General features: G+C 35.9%; 1 protein-coding gene across 15 annotated transcripts in view; it reads right to left on the bottom strand.

The window, feature by feature from the left end:
- Window positions 1-13,522, bottom strand: part of PCLO (piccolo presynaptic cytomatrix protein) — a 351,923-nt gene that overhangs the window by 145,923 nt on the left and 192,478 nt on the right. For all 15 annotated transcript variants that reach the window (XM_065843589.2, XM_065843572.2, XM_065843550.2 and 12 more), the window contains exon 7: window positions 4,461-6,669. In XM_065843589.2, the coding sequence (XP_065699661.1) occupies window positions 4,461-6,669 (2,209 nt within the window). The remainder of the gene's footprint in view (window positions 1-4,460; window positions 6,670-13,522) is intronic.

Here is a 13,522-nt window from a genome sequence, read left to right on the forward strand (position 1 = left end):
GGACAGGTCAAATGTTCTGATCCAGTGCTGGGCAAAGGGCAATAATGTGCATTGTGGATAGCAAACATGCATAGTGCTTACTAATTGGCCATGCAGCTAAAGCAGAGTTACAGGTGAGACTTGAGGCATTGAACTCAAGCATAATTTAGCCATAAGTGATAAAGAAAAATGGGAAGATTCTTTTAATGTCAAAACTATGGATATTAAATACCAGAGGGAACCCACTGTTGAGTGCTCTAGCCATTTCCTTCCTTCTGCCAGCTCAGAAAAAACACTACAGATTTCATACATTTCTAAAATGTCTGATGAAAAAAAAAATAGTCAAATTAGTTACTTTGCAGTGGGTTAAATAAAAACAAAAGAAACCAAAAGCAAAACCTAAAAAAAACCAGTCTCCATTAATTACCAAACTTCTGAACTGAATATTTTATAAAGTATTTTGGAAATAATCTAGAACTACTTATATGAAAACTGAGACTCCTTTATGGAATCAGTATAATTTCAGATTAAAGAAGATATGAAGCAACCTGTGCTCTTTGTGATTCTAAACAGAAATAATTCAAGTGTTCTTATTTTGAATTCCATCCCCCGAATTTGCAGCACGAAACTTTGTGCTGGGAAAGTTAGCCAGAATGTTCTTTCTGCAACAGTTCTGTAAGACTAATGTTCTTATATTTTGAACAATTTTAACTTGCATAAAATCTATTGTATTAGGCACTCTTTTGGGATCAAATAACACTGCTGCATTTAAATGAGTTTTGAAATTACATGTATTTATGCCTATTCACTATTGGGTCAACTGACATAAGTCTCACTCCATTGGGATCAGAATCAGCTGCCATGTATTTTATATTTCCACTATATAAAACAGAGATTTTCATCTATGTTGCCTATCACTGTAGACCAAAGCAACATGTAGCTAATTAGAATGTAATGCAAGTTTGATTGCTATGATTTAATAAGCAATTTATATTTGGAATTCAAAGAAAGACAATATTTGCTTCAGCAAAACCACCAGAAATTGCAAACCTTAAATAAGGTCAGTTGTTGCTATAGTAACAACAGTGAACGCAATTGTTCCATGATGCAGAAAAGAATTTAAAATGAAAAGTGGTAGTGTGCATAATCTTCTCTATTTAGTTGTTAAATTGTTAAACGTAGCCTAGTTCATTTCACAAATAATTGGAAAAAAGTTTAATGGGAGGGAAAAAAAAGAAGTTGTATTTTGTAATCAATATGTTATTAAATTTCTCCAAAAAGAGGTTTCATATATATATATGCAATGTTTTTGAAAAACAATATTTTATATGTTGTCAAAATAACATCCTGTATTGTAATAGGCCTTTGAATACTTCTTCATCGTAGTTCAGATATTATGCAGTCCCTTCCTAACTGTGCACAAATTTAATATTAAAAGGTTTGAAAATATTATTTATATATGAATTAAATGAAAACATTATTAAAGGTTGATGATTGCCTGGTTAGTGATTAGTTATTGATTAATTGCTCTCAATAAACCATTCTGATCTAATATGCAAATTATTTATGCATTACACATTCTTGCCAATTGACTAATGCCTGCACGTAGCAGGGTGGTTCATAAATCATCCTGACAGACTTTTTTTATGGAAGCTTACATGAGGCACCTAATGCATTTTTCTGATCCCAGGTACTAACACTGACTGTCACAATCTGTGTCATTAGCTAAGCAGAAGAAAGAATGATGGTTTTTTTTTCCGTTTCAGTTGAAATAACTTTTGCTGGATTTCTTCTTTTGAAAAGTGAGCACATATGTAGAATCCCACACTGCAGTTCAGACCAGTCTACTTTTTTATCAAACTGTGATGAGTGTGTGTATTTTATATGAAACTTAAAAAGTTATGTATGTATGTGTATATAGGCACACAGACACCACACTCACATGTACATACACACACAACTGGTTTTTGTGTGATTAGTCGGGATTTGTTTCAGCTGGAAACCTGAGAACAGCCAAGATGAATCACTGACAGTCTCAGAGGACACATCTTTGTTTCTAAGACTAACAGTATGCAGCCAGATGGTTCCACCTGTAAAAAACTGCTGGAGTCAATAAGGTCCCATGCTGTTAATAGCACACAGTTTAACAAGATGAGATTGAACATCAGGCTGTGAAGTCCAAAAAACTTGATCAGAAAACAAGTAGTGATCACTAGAAATCCTATAGATTAAAAATTACAACGGGTCAACTGTGTTGATGTCTTGATATCTCAATTTTAAACTTCTAAACTCTATGGCAGAATTAACAACGGCTGGATGCAACATGCCAAAATAGCTATCCAGTTTCAGGGCACTACAGAAAAAAGTACAGTCCAGAGAAAAGAAGGCCGTAATTTTCTGAAGAACTGTAATTGCTTCTTGGGAACATTTTTTTATCTTACATCCAAACTATATGAAGTTTACTTGCTATTCAAGTTACTTGCTATTAGATAGTATATTTGAAAATAATATCATAAAGTGTTTTGATTTCTCAAGACTTTACATAAAATGGTGCAAAAATAAGCTATTTGTGAACAAACAAAAGGTTGATAGAAATCACAAAAATATTGCTGAAAGGGAAAGCCGTGGTATTCAGGGACATAACAATCCAATAAGGAACATGTGAATAGAGTTATAATACTTCTGAAAGAGCGTAACTATTCAAGAGACTAATTTAAAACCAAAATATGTTCAACCTAAAATGTAACATGTATGACTTCTACAAATATATAACAAAAGCATAATGCACTGTAGTGCAGAAATCTAATTCTCTATGACCTATTTACATGAAGTTGAATTGAACCAAATAGGATTTTTTTGGTCCAGGTTGGTTCTCATCAGTTTTCAGGAGCAAAAATCCTGTGACTTTCACAAAGTGAACATAGAACGACTCTTAAAAGTCACAAGTTGAATTGAGACAAGAGAACATCTACTTATTTAAGAAGAATTATATGAGTTGCAACTTGGGGAGTTTCTCTTAAGTGTCTTCAGAACTAATTATATGGCTCTGTGTGCTAATAATTTAAGAACAGTGAAAACACTAAAACTTCTGATAAAAATAAAAAATGCTGATAATCTCGAACCTCTCCTGAAACACAGACTTCATGAGGAGGTTGTAAATATCTAAGAAATATGAAGAGAAACGTACAGAACAAAACCCTTTAACATATTGTAGTATCAAGAAGGCATGAAAGATTCAGCATATATAAAAAAGCAATAACGCAATAATGAACAATGCGGTTAATATAAACCTGAAAAATAAACCATACTACTTCATAATAATGCAAATGTGTCTTTTGAGACAATCATTGCCATTTACAGACAATATAGCGCATGCAAAGTCTCTTTTATTGTGCAGTAAATACACATAAGAAAAAGTTAAGGGAGCGCATACAGTTTTGAACATATTAGTTTCATTTTGTTTCAAACTGTCTTCATGATTTTTAAACAATTTAGAATATATTAAGTCTGAACTGACTCCAACAAAACTAATACATGATTTGCAATTATTTAGTACTCAACATCAGCTTCAACATTCTGTTGTACTTATTCAGAAGAAACATTTTTAATTGCACCATGTATAATACATCAGAAAGGTTCCTTTCATGAACCTAAGCGGGATAAACCTTTTGTGCTTATTTGGCAGACATATTGTATGGGGTGCATATAAAACCAGCTACGCTGCTTTATCCATCAATAGAAGTAAAATACTTTATGCAAGTTTATTGAAGGATGAGATTGTCTTGCACCATCCAAATGACAAATTATCTTACATCATCACAATTCAGAATGCACAGAAGTCCACATGACAGGATGCTTTCAACAAATCATATGTAGAACGTCATTTTGCAATCACGTCTATATGGTTCTAACATACAATATGTACTTAATGGACATACTATTGCTATAAAAATGCAGATCTAAAGTGGTGCATCGGGAGATGGAATTATCAGTTCTTGAATTCTATTGTGAAATTTCATGCAAATAAAATTACCAGAGTTTTTTAGAGATTTGGGAGGTTATTTCCAAATCTCAACAAAAACTATTGCAAATAAGTTCAATGATTCACAGTCACTGGAGAAGGCTCCACATAAAGACTGATGGTAGAGTCTGTACTGTATATGGAATATTCTACACAGTATCATTAGACATCAACAAGTGAAAAGGAAAATGCACAAGCAAACCAAAAGGAAGGCAAATTGACAATATAGTGAGCATGCTAGAGTAGCTTAACACCATCCAGAAACTGCTGTTAGGGTAAAAGAAATAGACAAACAAAATCAAATAAACCAAAACAAAACCCCAAAAATGTAGATACACAGAAGATGCACCAAGGAACAGAAAAAAGAACAAGTCTTTGAAGCATAACAAAAATTAGACACATGCATAGAAATGAGGATTTGCGTTGTGATAGTAAGATACCAGTCTGAGGCCTAATTTACCTTCACTGTCTGACATGGCATGCTGGAAGTCATCCATGATGAAGGCTATATCTCGATCATAGCCTCGAGTCCGTGACTCCTCCCTCATATGTTGCTGGACCTCAGGTAATGAATGGCTCGATCCAAACTGGTCCCTGGTATCTGCAGATATTGGTGGCAAGGGTCCAGCTGCTGCTCTTGCCATTCCCATTGGCTGGCCAACGGGACTTAGTGGGCTCTCCTCCTCTGAGTTCTGAGCTACTATCGGGATCCTTCCCCTGCTTTGGCTAATAGGTAGACTGGTGGGTTTAGTTCTTCCAGAAGGTGCTGCATGGCTAAAGGAAACATCTAAGGGTTCAGCTTCTTGGGCTTTCAGTCTTAAAGAAGAACTGGAGGAATCCCTTTTCAATGATAAATCAAGCCCATAAACTGAGGAGGGTCTAGATGAGGGCCTAGATCTACTACCACTGCTATATGACTTGTCTGCTTCATCTTGTAATGTGGATCTCATTGTTGGACCTAGTGCAGTCCCAAGGCCTGCTCCAATGGATGAAGTCAGTTGTGGCCCCATGTATTTCTGTTGGTCTGTGATGTTTTTTCTAAGGCCAAAAGTGATATCATCCTGAAGAAGCCTTGCCCTAGTAGTAATTCCCCCAAGTGTTGAAGTGCTAGAAGTCATATAGCTTGAATAGTCAGGCTCAAGGTCTCTGCTTTCTTGGATAGGTGAAAACTTTGTTAGTTTGGGGTCTATCAAAGCTTTCTTGTGTTTTGACTGCTTTTGATAAAGGAGGGCTGCTGGGAGCTGCTTAGCAGCCTGTTTCTCAAGAGTAAGCCTACCTATGCTATATTTCTCAGATTTTGGAAAATGCCTGTAGCTGCCCTCTGCGTGGTAATACTGCGACAGGCCAGCCAGATGATCAAGACTTTCTGCACCTCTACGGAACTCTTGTTTTATCTGGTGTTTCAGAAGTTTGAGCTCATAAGGGTCCTCCATTGGGTCTTCATCAGCTTTAACATAGGAATGTAACCTAGAAGAAGTCTGCAGTGGTGCTAGGAAGTCTGACACTTCTTGTGCTCTCCTGGCCTCAGTTGTGCGAAGCAGTCGATCTGTTTTGGTCAGATCTTTCTCATGGAGGCTAAAACTGGAACCAAGTGCTCCTGTTCCTTTAGTGAGTTCTCCTATATCATCAATTAGCACATAATTTCGGGGTGTATGGTGGTGGTCTATATCTGCATAGAATGAATCTGTAGATATGCTTGATATAGGGCTGCTTGCTATGCTGTTTCTCTCATCTAGTCCTATTCTTAAGTCCAAGGTAGAGTATTTACTGCCCAGTTGGGAAACTGCATAATTATTGTCGGTTGAAACTGGTGCTATCATGAGAGGCTGATTGCGAATTACATCATAGTTTGTTGTTATCTTAGGCTCCAAATATAATGTGGTTTGTCTTGGTTTTGGCTGAATCACCATCATCTGTGATGGGAGTTGATATGATGGCTGTTGAGATGGTGGAGGTTGAGCCTGTGGAGTAAAGGACATAGTAGCTCCTGTTTGGAAAGCTGTCTGGGTCTGATAGGGTGAAACCTGCTGGTGATACAAAGGCTGCTGTTGTTGGTAATGTGATTGTTGTGTGAACTGAGTTGGTGCTTGAGTTGGCAGGGCAGGAGATGAATACTGATACTGAGCATATGGGCTTGTAGCAGGGGCAAATTGTGTTTCTGGCTGGGTTTGTGGTGGCATAAACTGGTTAAATTCTGTCTGGGGTGCAGTACGTGGTCTTTCCAAGCCGTGCTGAGTTTCTATTCTGGTTGACCTGGTATTGTTAACTTCACTGTCTGACATATAATCGCGTTCTTCTGCTACTCCTTGGAGATAGGCACGCTCTCTCTTTTCTCTTTCCTTTAGTAGGGCTTCTTTCCTCCTATTAATACCCATTTCCAAGTATCTCAGCTTGGCATCTATTTCTTTTTCCTCCTCATCTAGCTCTGCTTGCTTCTTCCTAAGCTTGGCTGATTCACGTTCAACCAGATCCAATTCCCTGTCTATATCCTGAAGGATTTTGGCTCTGGCCATAGTGGTGGTCCTACAAATCCTTCTGCGTGAAACTGATCCCACAGAGGTATATGGCAACTGAGTTCCTGCTGTTGCTTCCTCTGGAGGTGGGTTGGGTAGAGTCCTCTTCACCTTCTTTTGAGTGCCTGATGGAGTTATGCTTGAAGAACCTTTTGTCTGCAACAGAAGAAACAAGACTGAATCACTATTCTGGGGGCTTGATCACAAAGTAATCACAAGTTGTTTAAATTTTTTTCATGGTATGCCTTTATATCGTAGCCACACACTTTCTCTAATGGAGATGAAAGCTTGTGGTATCTGTGAATAAGCAGCAGAAAATGGCGTGAAAATATACCATCAGTCTGCTAAATGTCAGGAAGATAAGCAATCTAATGCAAAATAAGGGTGATACTCACTAGGACTCTGTCTAGCCTAAAACTGAAAAATCTACTTGATGTAACTGAAATTGAATTGACTGTAATTTAAAAGTTTTCTTTAATTTCTGAATGCTTATACATAAACATATACAGTGCATGTGTGTGTGTGAGGGGAATATATATATACCTACACATCTCCCTTTTATATAACACTTAACAGAAAAAATATATGTATCATTACAAATGCAAATATATACATATTTATATATAGATATGTGTATAATCTGTACAATCAAACAGAAGTCCCTGAGATGGACACTGAGTAGATACTAAGCAACTATAAATTGTACTGAAATCCAGACACCAAAGCAGGATTTCCTGGTGCCAACACATTTGGTACAACAGGTACTTCTCAGCTGATCTTGTAATTTTGCCTCACTTCTGTTGCTATGTATATATTATCATGGAAGATTTTTGTGCCTGACAAAATTGGTGTGTGCTCTCTTCAGTTAACTTCTTAAATGAAATTTGTTCCAGTTCCAAACTTTAAAACTTAAAAAAGCTAAGCAGCATAAAATTATAGGAATCTGTTCAGTCTAGATTCCAGACTTCCCCATAGTTAATGGTAGAAGGGTGACTCATCCTGATGCAGGAGAACTATCTGCCTCAGGTTGATGAGTCACTTTTTGGAGGTGCCTATCTCTCTTCATCAACTCCGAAAGTAGGCAATGCAACTGGGTAGATGCAATCTAAATTGCACCCTAAATTACCAGGGTTTTTGAAGGTTCTTATTAGTTTTGGAGTAAATTTAGGGTCCCTCAAAGTGCAGATACAATAAGAGGTGGGACTTGAATGATTTGAAATTGTATCCAATCTACCCAATAGCTTCTTACAAATTTTGTCTTAGTAAAAGAAAAGAGATTGGCCTATACACACATACTAAAAATAATCACCTCAGCCATAACAGAATACATCCATGTCAATAGCAAAATATGGAAACACCTTAGCACCATTTAATAAGGGAAGTAACAAGAATTGTAACCAACTTGACTCTTCTGTCTCTGCCGCAAGCAAAGACTTTAGCAAGCATTAACTGTTATTAATTAAAAATGGAATTTCTTCTGAATTAAATACTACTTCACTCAGATAAGAAGTCAACAAGATTAATTTTAATTAGGAGTTTTAAAATTACTGTTTTCTCTGTTTATTTTATGTCATTAACAAATTGTAAAACTTTTAAAGTGTTGACAAACCTCCTTTGCTGTTCCTCTGCTACCTGACCTTAGCAAATCACAACAATCAACACATCATTTCTCACGGATCGTTAAAGAAATGGCACCTTTTCAAGTGCCATTTGAGCTCTTTTCATCCTCTTCATCTAAATTCCATCAACTTTTGCATGTTTCAGATTTCAATAAATGCAATTTAATTTTGTTTTCAGCTTCCCATGGCAATTTCCCAAACCCATGTTGTGCCAACAAATCAAAGAAACTAATTTTCTCTTGCTCAGTGTGTACTTACAATCAAAGACAAATTAATCATCTACAGTAGGTCTAGTTGGCTATAAATTTTATATTATAAATTCAGTCCAATACCACTGTTACTTTCCCCTCCCAAACTGAAATAGCAATCACAGATGGTGAAGCAGTCACAGATGGTCACTGGTATTGGGGAAGAGCTATTAATAACACATTCATTAAAAGGTCTATAATACTTTATAGAACTATTAATTTCAGATGACAGTTAAGTTGCTCATAAAGAAATCCCAATGTCATCTTATAAAGCATTTTCTTGAAAAAAAACATATTTTTTTTTTTATATCTTTGTCTATATATAAAGAAGCTCAGACTAACAGACACTACAGGAAGACGTACCACTTGCTTTTGGCAAAGTATTGATACCTTGTAGCTCTGAGCTGCTCTTCCATCAAAAGGCAAGTCTTAATCATTTTTACTTGATATTTACATTGGTATAAGAAAAAACAAATATGATATTGTAGCACAAGTGATAAAATGTGGTGGTTTTAGTTTTCTTTCTACATGTTCTTATTATTGGTTATGTTAGCATGCTACCTGGGAAGTTCATTAATAGATTTAAGTGAAGTTCAACTGCAGCATTTTTGGCAGATAACTTTAGAGTAGTTGTTAAATTTAGTTTTTGCATTTCCTTTGAATTTGTTAACCAGCAAGCAAAAAATATAATCCAGGACTGATCTTCACAAAATTCTAATCTCTTCACCACAAAGAACTGGGAGTGGAAAGGAGTAATTGTGCCATCCAGCCCTATCCCTGTATTTTTGGTCTCTGTAAAACATTAATAATGTTGTGCCCATTTTAGGTTTAAAGTATCCAAATGAAAGATCGTGCAGAAACCTTCATTAGTCTACTCTGGAGCCACATCAACGAACCAACCAACCAACCACCAAAAATAAACAAACAAACAAACAAACAACAACAAAAAATCCTCACAAAACAAAACTGTCAGGCATTCTTAGGCCTTACAATTACTGGTTAAAGGATAGGTTAGATGCCAGACAGGTGACCTTAGCAAACTCTCTGACTGAATATTAGCTGGATATTAGCTCCATTTGCTCAAAGAACTGAGCTATCACTCTTGAGCAGACAACTCTTATAAACTTCTTGTATATTTTGGATTTTAGTGGCAAATATGTAACCCTCATTATTCATTGATCTTTTAACATTTTCTCTGATCACGATGCAAAAAAACTTAACTTCGTCTGTCCTCTTTAGAGCTGAAAAAATAGACACATATTTATGTGTATTTTTGGTATAAGATTTTTACAAATCTTGGAAATAATGTATAAAATAAGTGTACTTATCTGCATATGCAAAAGAAAATACTATTGTAATGACAGCATCCTTATTAGAGTCTGCCACTACTACATTTTCTATGTAATAGACACAGGAATATTAGACTGCTGACAGGCTGATGCTATGAAAAAGATTGAAGCTCTGCATGGTGGAAAGCCTGCTCTTCGCTCTAGAGCAGGGACATCAAACTCATTTTCACTGGGGGCTGCATCACCCTCACAGTTGCCTCCAAAGGGCTGAATGTAATTTTAGGACATTTGGCCCTTTGAAGGCAACTGTGAGGCTGACGTGGCCTTCGGTGAAAATGAGTTTGATGCCCCTGCTCTAGAGGAACAAAACCTTACCCTCTGCAGGGTGTCTTGAAGCATCTAATATTGACTTGCAATAGACTTGAAATGTCAGCAAAAAGTTGGCTATACCCTGATTATCAGAAAAACAATGCAACTGATTTTTTTTTTTGTCTTCAAACAAGGCCTATGAAATCAATAAAGCTTTCTCAGCAAACTCATCACTACTATCAGTTCGAGACGCATGCTGATGTGTTAAATGAGATTACTGGTAATAAATCATTTGCATGTAGAAAAGATGTCAATTAGTGTAGGGACAGAAATTACTCTCTCAATCTGAAAAAAGGTCACCTTAGGTGGGGATCAATGCAGTGATGGGGTGGAAGGTGAAGCCTGTGCTGTAGCTCTGTGTATTCCAGCTCTCACAACTGGGATTTTTATTGTATCAAAAAACTCCCCAAATGCAACCCTTCCAAAACTCACAGTAAAAATGGCAATTGTAATGAAGCTGTTCAACTTATAAAGGGTTGGTATGCGTTACTCAGGATTATGGTATGTACTCTTCATTGTTAGAAATGTATCAGTAAGAACAGTTAGAAATTTTGGAAATTGATTATTTTAAACATTCATTTTACTTAAAAGATTCTATGAAAATCAGTTACAATTCATTATGGAATTTTTAGTAATTTAACAGTATTTTTCAGATTGCTTGTAAATGAAACCTAATTCCAAAACATGCTATCATAATACACGAGTACTAGATTACTTCATCGTAAGTATGGAATATTTAACTGCATCTTCTTGTAGGATGCATACAGAGATATTGGACAATATTTTGTAGCTTGTCCTGTGCAAAGACGTAGTTCCTCATGTAAGTTTTTGTCGACTATTCTGTACTCAATATCTGTTACGTGGTAACCACTGACTAGAGAGGACCAGCTTCACTACACCTTGGTAACAAACATTAGAGAAATAATATTGAGGAACATCTCTCTGCTGACTGAGACTGGCATGAGCTCACATTTATGGCAAGAAGAGCCAGAGAGCGTAGAATCCCACCTCTGAAGCCAGCAGGTAGAGTGAAGCAGAAGATTTGTGCATGGTAAGGAAAAGACATCAAAACATGTATTTTTAAAAGCTAGTCTTGGCAGCAGTGCTGAGTATTCAGTAATACATGCTCTGAACAAATTGTAACCATCAGTAAAACCCTTCCGGCCAACCTGTGCTGCCTTGTATTGTGTGACATTGGTGGTAATGGGAGAGGAAGATAAATTTAATGAGCTGAATTTGGCCTTGTGTACGGCAGGGAAGTACCCTGCGTCATAAGTAATATACTAGAGCTTTCCTTTAACGTTGTGGGTTTTTTTGTTTTCCTGCAAGTATTTTGCTCTGGGGACTGAGATGCCAGTCAGTCTGATATTATTGTTTTGATTTTTTTTTTTTTTTCCTTTCCACTCCTTCAGAGATTCTGTGAAGCTAAATTTCTCTTCTGCTAAAACCATTACAAAATTTTTACTCTATTCCAAAACAATAAGCATTTTTCAGACGTTTTTGCTTTCATTTGTGTTAGAGTCACTCATTCCTCAGATAAGCACTTCTGTACTTTCCATCCTCTTTCTCCTTTCATTTTTTCTGTGAAATTGTTTGAAATTGCCATTTTCACTTCAAATGCAAGGGGAACAGCACAGTGCACTTCCTAACAGCTGATGTGACATGAGGTATCAAGTTCTTTCCTCAGTTAAACACATAAAAGGCCATATGCTTCTTTTGATCTTGGGGGAGAAAGGAGAAATTCAATGGAAATCTGATATGCAAACTACAGATGTGGCCCTTACATAGTGATTTTCAAAGGCATCTAAACTTACATTTCATCTGCTTTATGTGAGTAGGCATAATAGTTGTTCTCAGACATTTGCACAGAAGAGGTAGTTTTACACAGACTGATTTGTGATTCACTTGGAACAGGACTGACAACTTTTGCCTATAAGGTCAATGGGGCAATTCCCTCCTCAATTATACTGCTGAAAATTAGAAATAGCAGTTTAAAACAGCAGAAATTCATCAGTGGAAAAGCAGTTTGTGAGAAGAATGAAATCCAATGTTTTAAAACTTTGACTTTAAATATTTTAACTGGAACAATACTCCATATGTGTACATTTAACTGATTTTAGAAAACATACATATTATTCACAAGCTTGTGTTTTCATTTCCTCAGCTTGTATCTACAAAGAATATCTATATTGGTTTTTTTGGCTCACTGAAGACACAGTAGTCTCTTTACCCATTCTCTTTAGTATGATTCAATAGTGTTCGTAACTATTTTTCCTCCACAGCGTAAGCCTGGTACAAAAGGGAAACATTTCTGGTTACCTCATACAGTAACAGTATCTTCAAAACTCACCTGAAAACAACTGTTCTTTTTTATCTTCATTTATTTTTGCCTCTGTTATTCTTTGCTACTTGTCTTTCTAATCATACGACTTATCTTTGCAACGTGTTCTGGTATACAAGCTTTTACATGAGATTTGCTGTCTAATTATTTGAAATGTGTATAGAATTACATGTATCATCTTAGTTACTTTACAATGGGGCAAAAATGTCTTGTAGACTGATTCAGACAATGGGCATCTGTCAAGCTAATGGGGATAGTCAATTGAACACTGCATCAGCACTGAAATCTCTGTACCAAACGGGCTTAACATATTTTCCCACTATTCAATCTCTGGAGGAAAAAAAAAAAAAAAAAAAAAAAAAAGGGAAAAATAGGGAAAAAGAAAAGGGAAGGGGGAAATGATTCTCAAATGTTCTCAAAACAGAAAAAAACAGAATAGCATGGTCAGAATTTCTTCTCTGAATGACAAATATAGATTTCATATTTTACTATAAATGGCTAGAAAACATTGAAGAAAATACATAGCTGTTATGTAGGCATTATGTACTGATGTTTACAAGTGCTTGTCTTTGTATGCTTTGTAGTAAAATATGTTAAATATTCTTAAGTATTTTATTTATATATCAGTATATTAAAAACTCTAAAGGGACTTCACAGAAAGAAAATAATATTCTCCCACTGCTGCAATACTGTGCTTTTAGTACCAACTCCAGTTTGTACTCTGAGTGCTATTCTACTATAGCCCTAGTCCAGGACTGAAGCTCGAACCTAGTAAAGAATTCAGAATAAATACATTTGTTTGTGAATTAAAATCTTCCTTTGTAAATTACTAGCTATTTTTAAGAAGATAGTCCAATTTTTGTTTAAAAGAAAAAAGGATCCAAATGAATTGATATATTTGGATGCTGTCTTCCTCATGACTCATTAAAGTTTCTGAAAACGAGGCTTCTGAGCCATATTCTGCTTTGACAACCAAAAATATTAAGAAATAAACGAAAAATCAGAGGGTAAAGTATTCAGAACGTTATGTACTCCACAACAATAACCTGGACAGGAGAAAGATTCACTATCTGGATAAACACTAATGGCAAAGCTAGAATTGCTATGAGGTAGCTGCTTAACAAGATTAAGATGAAGTCTGTA

Source organism: Patagioenas fasciata, chromosome 1, assembly GCF_037038585.1.
Source record: "Patagioenas fasciata isolate bPatFas1 chromosome 1, bPatFas1.hap1, whole genome shotgun sequence".
Taxonomy (NCBI): domain Eukaryota; kingdom Metazoa; phylum Chordata; class Aves; order Columbiformes; family Columbidae; genus Patagioenas; species Patagioenas fasciata.